Source organism: Antennarius striatus, chromosome 1 (genome assembly GCF_040054535.1).
Source record: "Antennarius striatus isolate MH-2024 chromosome 1, ASM4005453v1, whole genome shotgun sequence".
In the NCBI taxonomy this organism is placed as follows: domain Eukaryota; kingdom Metazoa; phylum Chordata; class Actinopteri; order Lophiiformes; family Antennariidae; genus Antennarius; species Antennarius striatus.
Genome location: NC_090776.1, coordinates 24,853,006 through 24,870,090, shown reverse-complemented (window position 1 = coordinate 24,870,090; position 17,085 = coordinate 24,853,006). Strand labels below are relative to the sequence as shown.

At 38.4% G+C, this 17,085-nt stretch overlaps 1 protein-coding gene across 1 annotated transcript in view; it reads left to right on the top strand.

The window, feature by feature from the left end:
• Positions 1-346: 346 nt before the first annotated feature.
• si:dkey-172h23.2 (uncharacterized protein LOC393772 homolog) overlaps positions 347-17,085 on the top strand; it is a 104,547-nt gene continuing 87,808 nt past the window's right edge. The window contains 2 exon segments of the mRNA XM_068314095.1: positions 347-428; positions 16,014-16,057. Of these exon segments, the coding sequence (XP_068170196.1) occupies positions 16,025-16,057 (33 nt within the window). The 5' untranslated portion in view covers positions 347-428; positions 16,014-16,024.

The window sequence follows — 17,085 nt, the reverse complement described above, 5'->3', positions numbered from 1 at the left end:
TGAAATACATTTTCATCCTTTCCACAGTATTTCAGACAGCTATGGAAATAACTAAAGCATACATATTCTTTAATTTCCCTATAAGGAAATCATTGAGGTCGAATAATTCACAATTTTGTGTAACTAATGAAGAGATAGAGGTAGTTTGCAACTGCACATGCTCCAGACTACAACACTGGGGTTGCAGCGGACACCTGACCTGTGGTCTGTAGGCTCCGCCTCTTCCCTCTGACATCAGATTTGATCTGCCTACTGTCTGTGTTAGCACAAAGCCATATTTAGCTCAGTGTAATCAGTTTGGTTCGAGCTCACATGCCTGCTGCAGATACCTCCCTAGCATAAACACACCTGCTCTCTGTGATGGACTTAAAATGAATTCAAGGTGCACCTGACTGTGCTCCCAGCCTTCTTCATTAGATATACTGTGGGTAAGGTTTCCACTGATGCTTCCATTTGCTGCTTAGTTGGCTGAGACAAACACTTTAAAGATTATTCTTTAGTTTTGGGTGAAAGAGTCAAAAGAAAAACTCGGCACTCAGCTTTCAGGCTGTAGAGCTGAGCATTGTTCTTTATTGATCCACAAAGTTCACTTTGTGTTGACTTTAGAGGTTTTTTGTCCTTGCTTGATTATATTCCCAGGGGCAAAGTTTGACTGTTATGCACCTACTGTGCACAGCAACATGTGCTTCAGTGATAAAGCCTAATTGTATAACCACAAGGTCTGCTGCTAAATTCATTGCTATTTTGGCTCATGTTTTATATATGTGATGGCACCTGCTGGAAAGGCAGGTGCCATCACAGGTGCTTTGTTAAAGAAAGTTACTGGAAAGATCATCATGAAATCTTTTATAAGGATGAGATTTAGAATCTTTTGATTCAAAGTTGAAAGGTTATCAAAATGAAAGGTTGCTTGAAATGCTCTAAAACTTTCACAAATTTAGTCCTTTCCATGTTGCTTCATTTATTTGAAGGTGTTCTGTCTGTTTTTGGTTCCTCTTCATATTAATTGTTAACTAAGTTCTCAGTCATGGCTTATGTACATATCAAAAGCTGTCACTGGTGTGCAGTCAGTCTGTATTATTGTTGTCTGAAGTGTTGACACTCCAAGTGGACTTTTAGGAAAGGCTTGAAGAAGTTTTGACTGTCATCCAAGAGGCAGAACAGAAGTACGCTGTTGAATGACAGGTGAAGCATCTTCAAGCCTTCTTTTTTTTTTTTTTAAACTTTATTCAGCACAGAGATCAACCGTGATGTGGATGACTGACAATCTCTAGGGACATATGGATGCTTCAAAACTTTCTTGATCTCACATGTTTAAAATGATATGATTTCCTTGAAAGTCAAATTCTCAGTGCAAGACAGTTACTAACTATTTTAGGCCATATGCTATGTGCGGTTTGATAAAGACAGACCATTTCCAGTTTGATGAGTTAAGGAATGTATTTTGTTATAATAGTGTGATTATGATACATTTTTGATAGACTATTTCATTTTAATTATCAGTGACTTATTTCATTACCTGTAGTCAGTTGGATAAGATCCAGCAACACCTGTGACTAGCACAGAAAAGCGTCTGAAGACGAGATGATTTCGGTTGTCTTTCTTCAAGAAAATGGATGGATGGATTGATGGATGGTTGGAAGTTACAACTTCTGAGAAACAATTCTAATGGTTAAAAACAAAATGGCAGAGGTTTAGGTTTAGTCCCTAAAAAAGGTCAAGTTGAAATCGCTGAAGCTTTCATTTCCTATACTGCTACACAGTAGTATATTGCTTCATGATTTAGTCTCTCCCTGCTTGCCCACATGTTTTGGATTCCACATATCCGGGATAAAAATGTTAACAATGTCTCAAGTCCAAGTGGAGATAATAGTCATGACATCATAATTTGGAAAATTCAGTTAGAGCCACACATCAATTCAACAGTAGTACCCTATATAATGGCTAGAATGAGCTTATGTGTAATATCATTGCAGTGCCCTTTGTGAATTGTAATATTGAACTCTGAAACAAGTTGTCTAGCAAGTGTTAAAGATGGAACACTTAGGCACACTCATTAAAGTAATGAACACTATTTTATTTCCTGTTTGTTATGGAGAATTCTTGTGTTCTGAGATGTTGTTACGTAGAAAGGGAACCATGGGTGGAAGTAAGTAACTCACATCTACTGCCAGTAATACAGTTCTCAAAAATCACTGTTGTTTTTTATTTTACAGTTCTTCATTATTGTTAGGAAATTCCAAAGATAGAGATGGCCAGATGTAAGCCTCTTCGCTCTTTAATAATACATTTTAGAGACTCCTGAGAGGTCATCAGGGTATCACTGGTTAAACACACACAAACGCATGCATATTTGTGGGCAATTTAGAGTTTCTCATTTACCAAACTTGCATGCTTTATGTTTACACAGAAGGACCTGGAGATGAGATTTAAACCTCAGACACTTTTGCTATGATAGATCTGCAAACAACTACATTATTTGGTCACAATTCTGTAACCATACAAGCTGCATCGATGCAGTGTAATGTTTCAATTTCTTTGGGTTTGTTTTTTAAAATGATGTAGCCCAACATCAACCACTACTGCTGTGTACTCACACTGCAGTAGTGGCTCATGGGTTAAAGTTAATCTGATCAGACCAGCTGTGACACTGAGGTTTACATCGCTAAGAATCCCCCAAACTAAACCTCTTACCTGCCAAATTGACAAACAGCCACTTTCCTTAATGGAAATCTCTGATTTCTCCCTGTCTACCTGAGTGCTTTATGCACTCGTCAACCCTTATTATGTCTTCTTTTCAATGGCAGTTTATTTTCCACAACAAGGATGAATAAGTAAGTGAAATCTGTTGGCACTGAACTGCCCTATTAATCATACTAAAAGATTTTGTCCCCGTGTTTGCTTTTGTGAATAAGTTCAAATCCACATATATTGCCTGGCAAAGCACCCATATCGCAAATTGTTAAATGCAGATGAATTTGAGTTTCAGAAACTGCCCGGTTTGTTTTTTATATGCTAAACAATTGCTCAATGTAAAGGTAAATAGCATATATTGTGTGTTCTACTCTAGTATCACATTTGCTCAAATGCCATGACACCCTGCCGACATCTCTTTAAATTTTTGCACATGTTTTGTTCTTTCTGAAGGGGATAAAACTAAATGCAAAACAGCAGCTAAAAGTAAGAGGAATTTTAAGATTTGTTTATTCATTTTCTTACCAAGAACCCAAGAAAATAATTTAATAAATGAAAAGACTGGAAACAAGGGTTAAGGGCTAGTCTGACTTTGAACTAGACAGAAGACAGATGGTAAACAAAAGTAAACAAAATCTAAAATAAAGTCAAAAGCACTTATTATGTATGTGATATCTCATTTGTTGGTGATGTGGAAAGCCAAAAGGGTTTAAGTAGGACAGTGCGCCCTCCTTCTTTGCAATTAATAATTTCCAGGAACCACACGCGATTAAGCAATCCACAATCGACATCGCGATATATTTATCTTATTACCTACGGTAATTTAAACGTTTATGAATCCTCCCCATACTGATATTAAACCACCTTCTATCTATATTACCTTTTCCCACGCTCTGATAGACTGTTAAAGCACTTTTGTGTCTCACGAAAGTCCGAGACTGACGGAACGGAGCGCACATCTGGATGCCATCAGCCAATAGATGCACGTACAGTATCACGTGACCGCCTACCAAAAATCCGCAATCAGGTGGAGTTGCGGGTGTTAATGCGGGAGGGCGCACTGTATTTCCATATTTATATAATTTGATATACTATTTTCTCTTTTGAAACTAAGTTGCAGTGATGCTTGCTTCATATGGGCTGGACACAGTTTTAAGAGGTGTCAGTCTATTAATGTAACTCACTGGCAAATAAAGTGAAGAAGCAAATTTTCCAAATTGTTGAACTATATCTTATAAGAATGCCTGCAGAGCACTTCATGGCCTCATGGTGTGGAAATAGAGTGGGGTGGGGTGGGGGTGGCATCAAACCTGGGGAGGAGTTCTGATCAAGGCTCAGGCCATGATTACAAGCCAGCCCCCAGTGTGCCTCACAATAAGATAATGTTATCTTGGCCCACAGGTATTTGGTTTCAGTGGAGAGGGTAATAACTGTCACCAAACACTGAGGAGACCTTTCATCCCAGAGACTTGTGTTGTCAGCCAGCGTTTGTGTGCAGTCTCTGCACAGAGGCAGCTTTTGTGTGACTGGGTGAGGTCACATCACCACAATGGCCTCATATCTGTCCATAGACACAATAGCTTGGTTGATTAAATCAAACAGCCGTGACTATCTAAATGGTAGTCAACATAGTGTGTCCAAGTTACTGTGGTGGTGTTGTTGAAGAGGTGACGTAGCCATGACTAATTTAGCCATACCCCTGAAGAGCAGAGCTGATAGAGAACCGTAAAAAGAATCACACAAGGGTTTAGCACACAGCAGACGCACTTTGCTCTCTTTGGAAATATGTGCTACAGTGGAATGCAGTCATTGCACGACATGTTGCATTGATAGACCAAGGGAGAAAGCACAAGAGGTTAAACAAACGTCTCAGTTAAACATGAAACCCAACACATGAACCTTAATTCTCTCAAAATTTCCACTTTTAATGGTTGTGATTGCAAGTGGTCTGTAGTCATTTCTGACACTTCCTTTGAACGCTTGATGAATTTGACTAATTTGTCATTGAGTGTCAAAAGTTTATCATTATGAGTAAAACTTTGTTAAACTTTAAATGGACAGAGACAGGTCTAAAATATCATCAGTGTGAAAATTAATTTAATATCAACTGTTCCATTGGTCAAGCACTTCCAAACCTAATACAAGGAGCATGGAATGTGAAAAAGCAGATTGTTATTAAATGAATAAAAAGAGGTTAAGAGAAGTCTAGATGATTAACTGTTGGAAAGTTCAACATGCACCTTTTCTCCTCAACTGATCTTAATAGAGCCTTAAAGCTCTCCCTGGAATTCTTATCTGACATTTGGTGGATGCTTTTGTCCAAAAATCCCTACTGGACCACGAGGTCCTACATCGGAAGCGAAGCAATCCTTGAAAAGTGGAAATGTTTGTGTAAGGATCCTTGTGTCATTGCTCATAATTGGAAAGCTGTTACAATTACATGGAATTGTAACAGTGCTGTTCTCTCAGGTGTAAATTTGTAGAGGTGAGGTGCAGACGTAGTCCTGCCACTTCTTGTGACTTGAGTTCTGCATATGTTGTCATTTTGGAGATAAGGTGTTGGATCAAACCGTATGCCTATATCAGGCTTCTGTCCCTTTATGTCTCAGATGTCTTCATGTCCTTGACTGCAGCTCTCAATGCACACACATTCTGAAAGCTTCATGAAGAAGCAGCTGTACTTAACACAAATCTGCATTGGCTTTCTTCAAGTTAATTAATGGCCAACGGGAGTATTTTGACCTAGAAACACTAGAGTAAAAAATTCTGAGATTAAATTATACTGCTGTAAATTTGCCATTGGTAAACTGAGTTCAACTGATGTTCCCTGTTTTTTTCCAACTATCTGCTGTGGATTCTATAGAGAGCACATCAGAGCAGCTGTCTGCTTTTATGACTGTTGCCAGGAAAGGTACTCTTTTTATAGGACAGTGAAACTAATAATGTTTTGTTTGTCTGTGAAGAATCAGTGATTTAAGGCAAATGGTTAAGCATTTTTAAAAAAATGTTGCATATCAAGAGATACAAATTGAATCAAATAATTGAACTTAATTGAATTAAAAGTCCATAACATGTAACTTATAAAATCTTAAATAGATTTTAGGAAGAGTCATCACAAATGCCAAGATACTGTGTTGAACATTGTGAATGTATTTTTTAATATTAATGTTACTTTTCGGTAAGACAAATGAGAGGCCATTCACAATTGGCTTGGTAACAACTCTTTAAATTAATATAAGGCCAACACTAAGCTGTAAATCAGGTGCTTGTGACTACTGAGGCCCCGTCCACACGATGATGGATTTTTTAAAAAACGTAACTTTTTAAAAATGCATCGAAAACGATTCGCGTCCACACGACAGCGCTTTTAAAAAAATCTCCGTCCACACGTAAACGCACTAGTGCGTTTTCGAAGATGGCTATAAGCATGCCAAACCATGTGGTGGCAGTATTGAGTCAAATTTTATCCAATAGGAATCCTCCGGGTTTTGTTGTTACAACACACGGGCCCATAAATATAACGTCACAGCGGTTTTCGTCGCAGGTAAGATGTCAGCGTTTTTAAAAAGTCGCGGATACGCCGTCCACACGACAACGCAGACCCAGCGTTTTAAAAAAAATCCACTTCGGCTAGCGTTTTTAAAAAGTTGTGTTTTCGTTCCAGATATCTGCGTTGTTGTGTGGACGGAAGGAGTAAACGCAATACAAAAGTTGCGTTTTTAAAAAATCCTTCATCGTGTGGACAGGGCCTGAGTGGCGTGAAATGTGTGACATGAGAAAGAGTGTAAACCAATGGTGATAGACCTTTTACAGACAGAAAAGACTTATAATGCAGAGGTGTTAACTATTTTTAAAAAAAAATTCTATAATAGGATTTTTCATTTCAATTTAAAAAGGCATGAAAAATAGCAAGCGAGGTGAATACACATTTACATGCGTCGCTGGTTATTCCTGCCGGTCATAGAGATCAGAAGTCTAAGACTACAAAAAAGTATTGATAATATCTTTCATTTACCTTCTGATCGGTCTGTCACCACTCCTACCCCCTCTCAGCATTCTCCATTTGTTGTTCAATTAGAATTTAACGCGAAATCTACTATAAAACACTCTATTCTCATTTTCTTTCAATCGATCGTCCTCGCCTTGTCGTACACAAATTCACGGGTTTAGCTTGTAAAAAAATAATTCTGTTTTTAAAAAAAAAATTAATCCAATTAATTACAGGATTTGTAAGTAATTAATCACATTAATCGAATTTTAATCTCATACCTGCTGAAGGCCCCAAATAAAGAATTTGAATTCCAGGACATTACAAAATTGTAGTGCATGACTAATTAATAGAATGCACCAAGAAGAGAAGATTTGAAATCCACATTTTTATTGGTTAAGTGTGCTTTATAAATGAAATTCAAAAGAGAAAAGGCCAAGTACATCAGCAAACCAATTAGGCCAGGTGCATTTCTCAAAAATGCAATACGAATACAGTTAAATAAAATAAATAAAATTCTGAAATAAAATAAGGCTGAGTCTCAAATAGGCACATAAGCAGACTCTCAATCAAAATGAATCCTAAAGCTGACTCAATAAAGCAATTCAAAATGAATAGTATAACATGTCTCTAAATAAGACAACATCAAAGGCAAGATGCCAACAGGCTTTTCCTTTAAAAGGGTAAGCTAACGTTAAATTCAATGTTTTGCATTTAAATGATACGTTAGGCTGAAGATATGAAAATTCTCTTTTACAAAAGGTACAAATAATAATAATAATAATAACAATAATAATTATTATTATTATTATGGCGACCCCCGAAGGGAAAAGCCGAAAGGAAAAGAATAATAATAATGGATTAGATTTATATAGCCCTTTTCTGGACACTCAAAGACGCTTTACATCGGATCTATTATTCATTTACTACTCATTCATACTTGGTGATGGTAACATACGTGTGTTCATCTACGTGCGTCCATCTCTGTTGTCAGAGATGGACGCTTTGGACTGGTGGAGCAGGTAGGAAGTGACGTGCCGCTGCAGCCTACGGGTCACTCAATGGGACAAATTTAAAATTGCCACTCGCGATTATTTGTCTTAATTTTTATAGCTCGTTAATTTGCAGCGTAATTAAATAATGTAATTAATACATTAAAATCACAGCCCTAGTTTTTTTTTTATTGGACGAGAGGCGGTCATGACCCGAGTGCATATTTAATAATCGGGAGTATTCGGGCCACTTCGGCTATTTCCGTCGGGATGCGGAAATAGCAGCATGCTATTGTTTTATTATGTTATCACTCGGGGATTTTTGCGAGTCCAAAAAAGTTGTAGACTTTTTTTCCTAAAAATAAGAATGCCACTGTGTTACACAAGCTAAAAACCTTGTAGCCTTATGGAATTTACTTTGCCTATGGCGAAGTGGTGAATGGCTAGCGCAAGCTATTTTTTTTAATGTCCACATTTAACTACATATGGCAGATATGCCATTAATTTTACTTTTTTACACTGAACTACATGCGACATTTACAAATCAAGATTGTTAGCAGTGCAAGCTATTAAATTTAAAATTCGTCAAGTGGTGATGAAGTCATGCATTTACCACTTTTTGAACTCAGTGATACTGTTGGGGATAACACATATTTCAATACATTTTAGATGTTTTAGAGTGATAACTGAATGATGAAGATAATTGCTAATTACAGCATATGGTATTTGATAAGTCTTTTCAGAATTTCTCAGCCCAAGACTTGTAGTGGTGGTGGCTGTTGACTCTGCTGAGACTGACAACATTGATGAAAGACTGAAGCTGTTGAATTTACAAAGACTTGCTATTAGCAATGAGCAGGTGGAGTGGCACCACATTCAAATAGCTAGACATTACGTTGACTGTGTTTTAAATTCGATTCAAACTTGACTAATATACCTTCCTGGGATGCATCTTTATATAGGGATGGTTACTGAATCAGGTATGATGGAAGGCTGGTGAGCCCAATCCAGGAACAAACATAGACCCATCCAGGAACAAACATTTCTCTCTCCAGGAGAGACCTTATAAGAGACAAAAGCAAGAGATTTTAAGGCAGAAGAGTCTTTTGAATAAGGTGTCTGTCCAGCACATGCAAAGTACTGGGGAATGCTCAGCTGATTCGTAAGGGTGTAGGAGACAGTCTGATTAATGAGCTGTGAAGTTAATCCTATTTATCCCCCCATTCATGCTGCAGTCACATAGCTATCATGGCTTTGTCTGAAAGCAAAGGGACCTGTGGCAGCTATTACAGGCCCATTCAAAACCCTGATCTGGCATATCATAACTCCTAGCCCTACACTGAATGGACTCTAATTTGTTGGTCCATTTGTGATTATTGTGCACGTGAAGGTGTAATGCCATGTTTTTTTGCAGCTTTCCATCTGCTGTTTTAAGAAGTAGTTCAAAGGTAGTTTCTTTCAAAATGGAGATGTTATCGATCTTGAATAGAGGCTTTACTCAGTGTTTAAGGTGCAGTTAATGGGTTGTGTAATCTTTATGAAATGGTGTCAGGTAGCTGTAGAGTGAGCTTAAGGGATGTAATTTCTCATGTTTCTTCTGTTACCAGAAAAATAAAAACTGAGCTTGGTTTGCTTTGCTTTTCACAATGTACATGAATGATGTTCAGAATTTTTTTTTACTCATCTTGCTTAAAGAAACTGTTCTGTTTGTTCATCTCACCATTTGAGTCAGATACTGTCTTGTGATAATGGATATTGTCATTAAAACTCAAGTCAGTCAGAGTCACTAACATTCCTCTCCTCAGTTAACAAAAGTCCATTTTAGTACTGACATCTGCCAAGCTTAATAATTAACATTGTCCCTGTTAAAAACATAATAAGAGAGAAATTGTTAGATTTAGTGGTTTTCTTTCAGAAAATCCAGCTTCATTTGCTTTTAATGTCTTCATTTTCTCAAGGGTTACCATAATAATGACATGCCCTTCACTCCGTGGGTGACATCCAGCTATTGTCCACTGCATAAAGATTTGGTTTTGCAGTGCAGGTAGTCGCCAACCTATGAAAGCAATTGGTTCTGAGAGGCTGTTCCCAAGCTGGATTGTTTGCAAGTCATTATTAATAAATTTCAAACTATAATCACCATATGAGCTAATTTAAATTCCATTACAACTCTATATACAAATATACTATTTCCTAAACCTTACCAGAAACAATTTTAGGACATAAAATCATGAAACACAATATTGCAGTACCGTATTGTAACTATTACATCTCTACCTCTGGTGAAGAAATTTTACCCTTGGGTTCTAGAGGCCAAGCCAAGCTTTAACCCTTATTGCACTATGAACGCACCACGCGTTCAGATCACATGACGTTTTTAAACATTTCATAACAAATAAAGTCTGTCACGTGGATTGCTGTGCGCATGTTTACGCAACAGTATAGATGTGAAACTGTATTCCGGTTTTTATTTGGAGCTGTTTGACCACGGAAAACCGGAGACATGATTGTTTACATTTGATCGAAGACAAGCGGTTCAAATGGGTTCTTTTATTTGTGTAATCAGATGGCAGGTGCCGTATTTCTGTCCATATAGTCGCCATCATACAAGCGGGGATGCATTTATTCACGTGATTTGAACATGTCTCGCGATTCGTGCGTTTCACGTGGCAATGTTTTTTTTTTAAAAACTCCTTTGAAGAATGGCATAAATGACAGAAACTGTATATAATTATGATAGAAGCCTCTGGCAACCTTTTTAGAGTTCAAAATAAATTCGATGAGCTTGTTTTTGGTTTTTATGTGTAAATAAAATACAATTTTTCCATTTTTGAATTTGACTGTGCATGCCTATTTTGTCCCACTATGTCTATATACTGAGTTATAGGGAAATAATAACTATCTCTTTATATAGCTGAAGATAAACAAGCATGGGTATGCTAAATCATTTTTAATGTGGTATATAGAGACAAATATCAATGGTACCAAAAAACGGCCAAAATAGGTCAGGGGTCTAAGAGTTAAACCACTGAGATATACCACTGCAGTGACATGAATGATGAGCTGACGCGCTTCCTTGTGATTAAAAGTCTGACACACCGCTTTATGCTTGATTACTCTTTTTTATTTTTATGACGTTTCTCAGTTAACTTGACCAAATAGCGAAACATTCAGCATTCAACGGTTAATGCTTCCAGGCAGAAACCTAACCTGGCCAACATTGATTCCTACATCATTTAGCTCCTACAGGTGGACAACCTCATCAATAATAATAATGACATTTTCCTTACAGAGTCTTTTGCAGTGGTGACTGAAAACCAAACTTTAGCTTCACACTGCAACTTGTCTCTTTTAACACCCCATTTTAGTTTTAGCTAATTTACTAAATGGTTGAATCCCATGTTTCTCATTAACCTCCTATATAAAACAGCTGGCAAATGGTTCAACAAACAACCTCAGATGAATGTGTGTTAGTTGTTCAAGGAAAAACAACAAAGTACCGACCAGAAGCTGTGGGAGGAATATTTACTCCTGAGTACTGTTACACTTTCGTCAGGCAGCCAGAAACAAACCCTGAGCATGATCTACCAATACATGAGCCTGAACTTCTTCATTAGCCACATAGGCTTTGTAGGGCTATGTTTTTTGAGTGTTTTTACATCCTCATAGTACCTAAACAAAAAATGGTATAGTTGTTCCATCCTGTTCCCCACTGTGAATGTGAAGAAACCAGCAGAACAATTACATCCTGTGATGAGGTGGTGTAGTGAATCAGCTTCCCGTATGTGTAACTTCCATCATTCTATAAACAAAGGATGACATGTCCTTAGAAGGGAATTAGGCAGATGGTCTAATGGTGAAAACAAATGGCAAGAGCAAGTGACTTGATGATCATCCAGACTTTGTCTGTGTAAAAAATATATTTAAAATAAAGAATTGTTCGTGAGTCATAGCTGCGGCACATGTTTGATAAAAAGTGATGGTGATGTTGATTTTAATTACCAGCAGTAGCTCATGATATGTATAGATGATCCACCTGTGCACATATTGTAATTCAATCACTGTCAACTAAATAGCTAACAAAAAATTACAAATATAGTTTCAGTGTTGTAAAATGGTACATGCTGATTATGATGTACAGTACTTATTCTGTGTATCCACAGAATAAGTACATAATCCCAACAGTCTAAATTGATATTCTTATGTTAGTCAATCAACATTGAGCAATAGATAATAGATAAAAATTAAATTGTAGCATAATGATTGGTAATAGATTAAAAAAAATGTGCGTCTGTGTGTGTGGGGGTTGGGGCGGGGGGCGTTACATTGGGTAGTAGTGTTGTGTGACACTGAGAATGTGCTAGGTTCAAATCCACCTGGGACCATAGTTTGTGGAGTTTTCATGTTCTCCTTGTGTCTATGTGAGTTCTCTCCACGTTCTCTGGCTTCCTCTCACCACCAAAAACAAGCAACATAGAGGTGAATTGGTGACTGAATGTCCATAGGATCCATGAGAATGTCCATGAATGATAGTGATTGCTTGTTGTCTTAAATGTCCAGGGCATACCAGATCTCCTGCTGAATGTCAGGTTTGATAAGCTCCAGCCCCCCCAGCAGTCAAGAAAATAAGTGAATTTAAAAAAAAAAAAAAATTTTTACAGGTGCAAGATTTACCCTAACTGATCGGGAAAATCAGGATATTGATAACTGAAGAAGTGAAGAAGTGAGCATTGCAGCGGCATATTGAGGTATTTTGTTCAGTCGTCAAATGTGAAGGTATGGAGAATGTAAAGTAAGGCATAGCTGATAAATGGCACAGGAACGTTTCTTGAATGAGTAAATGTCTGCTCTATCCTCAACAGTGAAAACTGTGCTACACCCACTTTGCACTAAATACTTTTTTAATATGCAATGGGTTAGGTCAACTAGTGGTCAAGATGTCACGTCAACAAACCAACGCCTTCCACGGTCAACAATGAAGCTCATCTGACTTGTTGAGGCATTGTTGCAAAAATCTCGACCCATAGTTGTAAATTCTCTATTTTATCGCTAAAATGTTGTGATGTTCAGATTTAGTTCGGCACCTTTTCGGACAGCTCAGATACACTATTGGGTCCTTGCGATTTTTTAGCCCGTGAGCCGAGAGTTGATAATCATAGGCTCTTTTTTCCTTGCAAACTGAATTGTTCCCAAAGAAGAAGTCAGAATTGTTCCCTGTGTGGAGTCTGCTCTCTAACTCGAGTTACCGTTGCGGATAAGGTGGTTCCAGCAAACAAAGTACACCTCCCTCGAGTCTCTAATAGTTACCAGTGAACATTGGAGTTGCCATAAAGAGAACTCCAAAAGATGATACAAGTCCAGCTATGTTCAAGAACCAGTGAGGCCGTTAGGTGTAGTTCCATTTTGAGATTGTTACCAGTCAAAGAAGCTGGTTTCTGGTCTGGCCCAGTGCTTTGAAGTCAAGAGGATTACACTCTAGAGTATTATTAGAGCTACTGATTATCCCCTTACCTGATCCTCCTAATTCTACTCGAGCCTATTTATTTAGCAGAAAAGAGGAAAAATGTTTGGATTGGGTTGTGCAAAATGAATTGGTCTCGTTATGCTTCAGCGCTCTGCAGAGTCCAACATTGACTCATTTGTTTGTTTTTTTTCTGCTCAACTCATTAGGTCCTGGCCTTTTGTCGCCTCCTCCCCCGCTGTGGGATTCTTGTGATTAATGCACTGTTGACCACTGAGGCCAACAGCAAGGACTTGTTTTAGTGCCAGGGAACAGCAGACAAAAGAAAATTGTCTTTCCAAATAACAGAGAACACAGAGTCTCAAAGCTGACAACTCTTGACTTATTGCTACGTGTAAAAATGTCAATATCACATTTTAACTTCAAATAATAGATGTCTAATCTACTATCACTACTATTGGATGAGTTGGACTTTGTGAAATTACTTTAGACCTCCCTATTTCGATCGTGCTGGAAATCCATGAGTTTTTGTTCATTGTGTTTATTGAGAGAATGGCAAATGACTGAGATTCCATGCCATGTTTCACTGAAATCATCCACCCAGCAAATTGCTTGTAACATGCATGAGCATGCAAGCTAATGTTGGCTGGTCATTCATGCCCAGATTTAAGTTATCTGAGTTAAGCTGGATCACACGATGTCACCTCAAGGCTTCAGAAAGGAGAGAATGCAAGTTCAAAGTATTTAAGCTGTTATCGCAGTGCTTTATTGCATTGGTACATATATACAGCTCACCTGATAATTGTGTGCCATGAGGACGTTTGTCATAGGTGGCAGCTTAGCTCTGGTAGGACTCCCGCTCTGTGCGGAGATTACATTTTCTCCTTGTGTCTGCGTGGGTTCTGTCTGGATTCTCCGGCATCCTCTCACCTCCAAAAACATGCGCTTCAGGAATATTGGCCGATTTCAAATTTCCCGTACGTGTGAGTGCATGCATGCGTGATGGTCTGTTCACGTGGGGCTCTGCGGTGCACAGGCATCGTACCCAGAGTGTACCCTGTCTCACACCCCCAGTCAGCTGGGATTCGCTCCAGTACCCCGCAACCCGCAACAGCAGATGAAGCTGGTATTTAATGATGAATTAATGCCTACCTTCAAATACAACAAGATAAGCATTTGAACCTGTAAAGGTTCAAATGCAGAAAATGACTTCTACACCCATTGGAGTTTCCTTCCCACATCTTCAGTGCTTTCTACACCCATGTTCCGATCCATTTGTCCCCATGTCTATAGCTATAATATATTTGTTTAAATGTAATTATACACCCACTGTTTCTGAACTTCTGCCCAGAAAACTGCTTTGAAGCTTGGGTCCCAGTCTTGGAAGTAGGGAATCAAACGAGAACATGAGCCGCTAAATCCTGCTGACTGATCTTCCCGGCATAAACTGATTTAGAAAGAGAGCAGTGAAGTAGTGTGGTTTGGTGCTTGTGCTTGGTTGCTTACTAACAGGTGAAGATAGGCAGCAATAAATATGGTATTGTCAATGTTTTGCCTGTTTTGAAATACATAAGCACATATCGGGTACTGACAGTTGATGTTGGCTGGTGAGTTTGCATTTATACTACAGGCCCTCTCACACACTGTTCACCTCACTCAAAGTGCTGGGAGTTTTGCCAGGCTAGCTTAACTGACACCTTGTCAGCAACAATTATTTGATGCTGCTAGCACTGTTCGTGCATTTTATGAGACTAACAGCATCAAAATAGGTGATCAAGATCAAGCTAGAAAACATTATCATTTGACTGAAAGTAACATTCTTACCTGTTGCCATTGTTGGTGCATAATTGGTTGTTAGTAGCAGTTGGGTAGTATTATCTAAATACTTAGATATGTTAGCTTGGCATCCAAGAAGTTTAACCTAAAGTTGACAACATTAATGAAGCTTTACCACTTCAGGGTATACCCTCTAAATGCTCCACTCCGTTCACGAGCTTATTGCTACATTTGTCTGCTATTTAGAGCTGACTATATAGAATACACTGGATAAATCAGTGTTGTCTAACTTGACTTAAATGGCTTAAATTAATGTAAATGGGGTTGTGATAGCGGCACGGTGGCGCAGTGGTTAGCGCTGCCGCCTCACAACATGGCAGACCCGGGTTCGAGTCCTGCTCTGTGCGGAGTTTTTATGCTCTCCCTGTGTCTGCGTGGGTTCTCTCCGGGTTCTCCGGCTTCCTCCCACCTCCAAAAGCATGCGCTTCAGGTTGATTGGCCGTTCCATATTGCCCGTAGGAATGAGTGTGTGTGTGCATGGTTGTATGTCTTTGTGTGTGGCTCCGTGGTGCACTGGCGTCGTGCCCAGAGTGTCTCCCGCCTCATGCCTATGCTGCCGAGATCCGGCTCCCCGTGACCCGCTGCGGCGGATACAGCGGTGGTAATCTGAAGATGACTGAAGATGACTGGGGTTGTGATAACTGTACAGAAGATTTCATGTAATGCTGGTTCAGCCTATTTATACTGAGACATAGCCAACCAGCTGTCTGTTTTCTGCCCAATATCACATGATATGTTTGACTTGTGAGTTAATGGAAAAGCTTGGTAGCATGATTCCATGCAGCCACCACTGGAATCAGGATTATCCATGTTGTTTTGGTATTCAAATGCTATTCTGAATTAAATTTGGTGAAGTTATGAGGTCTCACCTTTCTAAGAGGTCTTGATGTTTGAATATTGGACTTGTGTTTGTCAACCACAAGCTTTACTTCGAATGAATTTACAGAGTGTTGCATTTTTTTTAACATACCATTTTATTTAATGTTGATAGGGCAAAAATTGCTTCAGATGTATTTAATCTTACTTGTTCTTCTGTTGACAGTGTCCAGGGACATGAAACTCAATCCACAGCAAGCTCCACTTTATGTAAGTATTTACTTATATATGTAGTTTTGATGTTAGCATGATTTCACAATCAGCTTACCTACAAGCAAGTCCATAAATCTATTGAGACATATGTTAACTAATCTGTATGCCACTTATGCTGCATTTCCAAGTCGCGTGATTTTAGTTTAACTGGTCAGATGGTGAGATTTATATATATATATATATATATATATATATATATATATATATATATATATATATATATATATATATATATATATATATATATATATATATATATATATATATATAAAATCTCATATATATATATACACACACACATATATATATATACTGTATATATATATATACTGTAAATATATATATATATATATTATATATATACTGTATATATGTATATAGAGAGACACACACACACAAACTGTATGAGAGAGAGAGAGAGAGAGAGAGAGAGAGAGAGAGAGAGAGAGAGAGAGAGAGAGAGAGAGAGAGAGAGGGTGAGAGAGAGAGACAGAGACAGAGAGAGAGAGAGAGAGAGAGAGAGGATGAGAGAGAGAGAGAGACAGAGAGAGAGAGAGAGACAGACAGAGAGAGAGACAGAGAGAGAGACAGAGAGAGAGAGAGAGAGAGAGACAGAGACAGAGACAGAGAGATTGTTGCTAACGTATTGAAAATGCTTGTATCAATGCTGCATATGCATCATTGATACCAGCAGTCATTTCTGTCAGAAAGGAATGGTGTCACAGTAAGGTTATCTTTCTATAACCAAGTCTAAAATCACCATGTCAGGTGGTGTAACTACAATACAGTTGGTTTATTCTTAAAAAGTCAGTGTGAAAAGAAGAACACAACTAACTTGCATAATAAATCTTTTTTTCTGATTGTTTTGCAACGAATGAGCTGAACTGAAGGTGTGACCATGCTGTCCAGCACCTGTGGGAGGGTATGCCTTCATTTCGCTTAGTTTTACTTTATATGGAGTTAGATAACCTCCTGTGCTTCCTGGAAGAGCTCGGCCTGACCTGGGCCGAGCTCTAATCAAGTGG